A 6,728-nucleotide genomic window follows, 5' to 3' on the forward strand; every position below is an offset into this window, starting at 1 on the left:
GGAGAGAAATCCTCTGGAGAGGAAGTTGGAGAAGTATTTAACAAGGTCAGGTATCTACCAGAACTACAAGCAGTCTGAGGTTTGAGGAGGACACCAGAAATTTCCACCAGAAAGACAGATTCAGTAAGGTCTCCACCAGCAGCACAAGTGGGAATGGCCTTCTGCAATCAAATCTCACACCATATTTCATTATGGTGCAATTCTGACCTCTCAGCTTCTGCTACTGACCTGCAAAGCTGAGCATCAGCACTGAACTCAGCAGCTGTCAACCAGCTAGTAACTACTTTATACTCGTGTTGTTTGATTAAAGAGCTCTGTTAGCACTGTCAAACTTTAAACATTTGCTAGTCTTCCCCAAACAAAAATAAAAGAAAAAGCTTTCAGTGGAAAATAACATGTGTATGTGCTTTGGCACACATACTTCTGTCGATGTTTTGCAGGTAGATGAGGCAGCAACTGCTGCTGAGAAAGATGCTATAAAGCAAGACAGGAGTTACCACATTTTTCCTAACAGGCTAAATATGACACTCAGGGTTTAAACCCAATAAAAAGGACCAATGTGTGAGCAACTCTCATGCAAATGGGGTTAGATACACCATCCCACAGACACCATGGAAAACTAAGCTTACTTCCTCAGGATGCTCATCCAATTCCAGGGTCTCATCTTCTTCAGTGTTTTCTTCTGCTACAAGTGAAGATCCTTTGCTTTTCTTGGATTCCGGCTCATCAGGGTCTTTCACCTGTTCGTGAACAAAAAAAAAAAACCATAAGGAGTACATATCCAAAATAACAAGAGCTACAGTGTTCTGTTTTCTATTTCACTTATACTTCCTTTCCCTGGAGGAACAAGCAGTTAGTGTACACTGTAACATGGGAGTGGACTAACACCCTATGTGCTCTCCTGCTTATCATCCACCCACAAGACTGCCTTCTCTAGCCAAATGCCAGAAGGCAGGAAGATCAGACACTCTGGAAATCTTGTTCCGGAAGTGCTCACAGCTTCAACTGAAAGGTGAAAGCACAGAAAACAGCTGTGTCTATCCCAAGAGCAGCTTCCGGACTCCCCAGACAGCAAAGACATTGCTTTGGTTGTTTCACAGAACATCAATCAGATTTAACATGTTCCAGTCCCATCTTAGTCCAAAGACAAGCAGCTAAGCAAGACTGTGAGGGGTTAGAGAGGGAATATCTTACCTCCTGGATGTACGTGATATCCCACACCCTCAGCTCACTGTCAGCACTCCCAGTGATCAAACGCTTCTCTTCGGATATCAAAGACATCCCCCAAACCTGTCCAGAAGCATAATGTGAGGCATTGGTTTACAGCTCCTTTAACTCCATAACCACAGCAGTGCATCTTTAATTGCTCTATTTGAATGGCAACCAAGAAGAGACTGGATCTAGCCAGGATCTCCCCCAGGGACAGCTGTATCAGAATTATCACCTACTGCATGTTGATGTCAGCTCCTGGAAAATTTGGAAGTTTCTCAAATGCTCATCCTAAAGCCTGATTTCAAGTAAAATGTATCACAGTGCCAGTTTACAAATCCTGAGAGCAGGGTAAGCACAAAGTGAGCCATGACATTTAATCCAAAGTCCTTCCACTCTAACAGCTCCTCACATCTTTACCTCAGAACGATGTCCAACCAGAGTTTTGAAGCAGTGCTGAGTGTCCAGATCCCACCACTTCACCAACGTGTCTTTGCCACTGGAATGAAGAAATAAAACTATGATATGATGAAAGGTTGCCAGAGCTCACATACACTAGTTTGGGAGAACTACAAAAAAAAAATCTAAAACATGCCACAACATATCACAGAACAGCTGCTCAGACATTGAATTTCACAAGCTAAGCAAGAACAAACTATAGCAAAACAAAGGTACTGCAAAAATGTATCAAGCAAGTAACTGAAAACTGCTTCCTCTTCTGGATTCAGCTGTGAGTCCCAGTGTCACACTGCCTCCTTTCTCTTTTAATTTGGGTAAGAACAATACTCTTTACTTAGAATGAAAACAGTAAGTCCAAAGTGTTGATCAATTCTAAAGCTGCCTCTAAACCACACCTCCACATTTTCAACCTGTGTCATGCCTGTGCATTGACCAGGCTACAAGAAAAGTAGATTCTTTCATTTTGAACAGTGATTTGGAGCTGCTCCTAACAGAGAATTACAGCTGTTTCAGTCCTTCAAAGCCCTCACAGGATCATATTTCCTTGAAAACACATTTATGGTGATATTATGCTATGCTAATACTATAAGAGCACTCAGGAAAAGTAATTTGAACATTTATACAGATCCTTTCAGTACACCACACTACAACAATTGATACTTTTAAAACTATTTTTATAAGTATTATTTATTGTTAGAGCCTATTTTCCTCAGTAAGTTTCACCTAAATCAAAATTGGTTCCATTACTAAGTGCCCTCAGGACAAAAAAAAACCCTGATTATAAGTGATATTTATTGTTAATCCATCTATTTTCTAACTTAGGATACAAAGACATTTGTAAACTGGGCACATGAAAATATCATAAAAATATTGTACAGAAAGGACAGGGGTTAGCTGCTTGGGCAAAAAAAAAAACCCAACCCAATCTAAAGTAAGGAAGGAAAACTTTGCATCTCCAAAAAAATAACGTAACATCTCTACTCTGTTAATAAAAAAAAAAAAAAAACAAAACAGAGAGAGGAATGCTTTATCTCAATTTAGCTACTCAGATAATTAAGCAGCATTTCTAAAGCTGACCTGCAAAGACTCAAAATTGCATAAGGAAACAGGTATCATCTACCAAAGCAATAAAATACTACTTTTTCCATCTGAAACAACAAAAAAGCACAAGAAACTTGTTCTAATTTTACACTGAACTGATTGCATTCACTCTTTTATTAAGCTATTAAGTGACATATCAATAAATAAAAATTATTGACAGATATTAGAGCAAAAGTATCTTCCGTCAACTGTTTATTATTAAAGGGACACAGTCAACTAACAGCTCATGCTGAATAACTAAAAACCAGCTCAAAAAAAGCCTTCTATCGTATTTTAGTTAATTCCTATAGTTACAGCTTACTAGGAAGCTATTTTTCTGTCACACTGCTGTGTGAATTACACATACAGAAGCTAAGTCAGCTTAATTCTTCAAGATAAACAGCAAAAATGGTTAAATACATAATAAACATATTATCACTATTCCTTATTACAATAATTCTAAGTTGCAATATTTACCAGCAAGTTAAACTCCTTTCCAAACACTGTTTTTCAGGATAGCCATTTCAGTTCCACTTACCACAGCTGGATTCAAGCACAGGACTTAAGAAATATGTAGACATGACAAAATCAGACTCCAGGATCCTGGTGGGTCTGAGATATCATGACTCAAGAAGAAAAATACAAACGGCTGTAGCACCTAGGATGTCTAAATGGCAAGTGAAAACATGGCTGCTTTCCTGGTCAACCACTACACTTAGCCTGGCTCACCTGGTGACCAGCAGGTTCTTCTCCTTCACAAAAAGGACTTGAGTGACAGCATCCTTGTGTCCTTTCAGCCGGTACAGACCACTCTCATTGATGACATCCCACATGATGACATCTGTATCCTGGAACAGACAGAGTGACTCCAAGGGACTGGCATTTGTCTCTGTGAAACATCTACCTCTGTTATGAGACTGAAAAGATTACCTGAGAGCATGCTTTCTCATTCTGAATTTGAATGTCAAGGATGATTAAACCAAGTGACATTCCTTCCCTAAAGGTACATTCAGGCCAAGAAATGCCCCTCTGTCCCAGCTTGAGTCACTTCTGCTACTCCTGACCTCATAAGCTTCTTCACCTTTAATAGCTCTACCCACTCCTGCCCTGCTGCTCTCCCAGTCCTGGGCTCCCCAGCTCCATTGCCCTAATTCACTGCCATCATAACCCACTTAAAATGCCAAACATTTTGGTGCAGGTCAGCCTTTTCCATGGAGCATCTCTGCGAAAGGGCTGTCTTCCAGATGTGGAACTCTCACCTTTGAGCCAGACACCAGCCGGCCACCCAGATGGTCATACTGCAGGGCTGTCACTGCAGCCTTGTGTCCATTGAAGGTGATATCTGCTTCTCCGCTTAGGAGGCTGAAGATACGAATTGATCCATCTTCATACCCAACAGCCAAGTGCAAACCATCTGGAGAGGGGCAGAGGAAACTGACCTCCTGCTTGAGACCCTTAAGGATAAGAACCTGCAATTTTTAGGAGACAAAACACGTATAATGTTGACAAATGACACATCACAGCCAGATACTTACCCAGCAGAAAGAATATACTCTGCTCTTCTACCAAACTTCCAACTGAGCGCTTCTGCCACTTTAGAAGCTCATTTTTCAGCTTCCTGCACTGAATACAGCATCATTAGCCTCATTTTACAAGACAGACAGCAGCTAGAAGGGAAGCAATTTCTCATAATCAAACAGGAAACTGGTGCAGAATGAGGTCTGTAACTCAGAAGCTCAAATTTATGCCCCTGCATTTTAAGTGCCAGAGAGCAAGGAACATAGATTTGAGAGTAAATTCTGAAAGCTTCTTCCTGACTTATCCTCTCTTGCTTGCCCTTTCTCAGGTACAGGACAGAGCCACTCTTCCATGGACTGCACAAGTTGAGAATCTTCAGAGATCGCCAAAGAGACCTTTGAGAAGACATCTCCAAATCAACATACCAGCAGTCACCAATCCAGGGGCTGCTAAAGCAAATCCTGAATTCAATTTGTAGTAGACAGCTGTCCTTACAATTATTTCAGAATCCGACAGGAGGAAACACATGGCAAATGCCTTAAAGTTACAGCTCACAGTCCCCTCTATAGGGCACAACTTTCACATGGGAAGCCCAGTTCCAAAACACAAACTCCACAACATCCCCATTTCATAGAATCATAGAATGTGTCGGGTTGGAAGGGACCTTTAAAGATCATCTTGTCCAACCCTTCTGCAAAGAGCAGGGACATCTTTAACTACATCAGGTTGCTCAGAGTCCCATCAAGCCCGACCTTAAATGTCTCCAAGGATGGGGCCTCCACCATCTCTCTGGGCAACCTGTTCCAGTGTTTCACCATCACCCTCATACTGAAGGGCTTCTTCCTAATGTCCAATCCAAATCTACCCTGCTCTAGTTTAAAACCATTACTCCTTGTCCTATTGCTACCTGCCTCTGTAAACAATCCCTCCAAAGCTTTCTTGTAAGCCCCCTTCATGTACTGGAAGGCCACTATAAGGTCTCCCTAGAGCCTTCTCTTCTCCAGGCTGAACAACCCAACTCTCTCAGCCTGTCTTCATAGGAGAGGTGCTCTAGGCCTCTGAGAATTTCTGTGGCCTTGTTTCATCCCAGAACATTCACACAGCGCTGCTGGTCGCCAGCTAAACAGGGAACAGCTTTACAGTCGCTGTGGCGGCAATTACTCTTCCCCAGCTGCGGTACCAAAGGCAAATCTCAAAGGACCGACGCTGAGATTCAGCCAGGGCGCACCCCCAAGCGAACCTCACAGTGTGCTCAGACCACAGAAAAGGGAGGGGAAGCCGTGGAGGCGACGCTTATCTTAAAACTCATCCCACCGACAACAACAGCTTTGCTTCAGAGGATCCAAAGCCGCCGCACACTGCACGCCACCCCGCCTTATCCTCTCTTGCTTGCCCTTTCTCAGGTACAGGACAGAGCCACTCTTCCATGGACTGCACAAGTTGAGAATCTTCAGAGATCGCCAAAGAGACCTTTGAGAAGACATCTCCAAATCAACATACCAGCAGTCACCAATCCAGGGGCTGCTAAAGCAAATCCTGAATTCAATTTGTAGTAGACAGCTGTCCTTACAATTATTTCAGAATCCGACAGGAGGAAACACATGGCAAATGCCTTAAAGTTACAGCTCACAGTCCCCTCTATAGGGCACAACTTTCACATGGGAAGCCCAGTTCCAAAACACAAACTCCACAACATCCCCATTTCATAGAATCATAGAATGTGTCGGGTTGGAAGGGACCTTTAAAGATCATCTTGTCCAACCCTTCTGCAAAGAGCAGGGACATCTTTAACTACATCAGGTTGCTCAGAGTCCCATCAAGCCCGACCTTAAATGTCTCCAAGGATGGGGCCTCCACCATCTCTCTGGGCAACCTGTTCCAGTGTTTCACCATCACCCTCATACTGAAGGGCTTCTTCCTAATGTCCAATCCAAATCTACCCTGCTCTAGTTTAAAACCATTACTCCTTGTCCTATTGCTACCTGCCTCTGTAAACAATCCCTCCAAAGCTTTCTTGTAAGCCCCCTTCATGTACTGGAAGGCCACTATAAGGTCTCCCTAGAGCCTTCTCTTCTCCAGGCTGAACAACCCAACTCTCTCAGCCTGTCTTCATAGGAGAGGTGCTCTAGGCCTCTGAGAATTTCTGTGGCCTTGTTTCATCCCAGAACATTCACACAGCGCTGCTGGTCGCCAGCTAAACAGGGAACAGCTTTACAGTCGCTGTGGCGGCAATTACTCTTCCCCAGCTGCGGTACCAAAGGCAAATCTCAAAGGACCGACGCTGAGATTCAGCCAGGGCGCACCCCCAAGCGAACCTCACAGTGTGCTCAGACCACAGAAAAGGGAGGGGAAGCCGTGGAGGCGACGCTTATCTTAAAACTCATCCCACCGACAACAACAGCTTTGCTTCAGAGGATCCAAAGCCGCCGCACACTGCACGCCACCCCGCCCCTCACCGCCCC

General features: G+C 43.6%; 1 protein-coding gene across 1 annotated transcript; it reads right to left on the reverse strand.

Moving 5' to 3' along the window:
- Window positions 1–629: 629 nt before the first annotated feature.
- On the reverse strand, window positions 630–4,217 carry LOC104536377 (WD repeat-containing protein 3-like; the record flags this gene model as incomplete). The annotated part of the gene is made up of 5 exons (XM_010178966.1): window positions 630–740; window positions 1,195–1,290; window positions 1,630–1,708; window positions 3,478–3,596; window positions 4,008–4,217. Coding segments are annotated over 5 exons (615 nt in total), but the record flags the coding sequence as incomplete, so codon positions are not given.
- Window positions 4,218–6,728: the final 2,511 nt, after the last annotated feature.

Source organism: Mesitornis unicolor, unplaced genomic scaffold (assembly GCF_000695765.1).
Source record: "Mesitornis unicolor isolate BGI_N332 unplaced genomic scaffold, ASM69576v1 scaffold48990, whole genome shotgun sequence".
Classification (NCBI taxonomy): Eukaryota; Metazoa; Chordata; class Aves; order Mesitornithiformes; family Mesitornithidae; genus Mesitornis; species Mesitornis unicolor.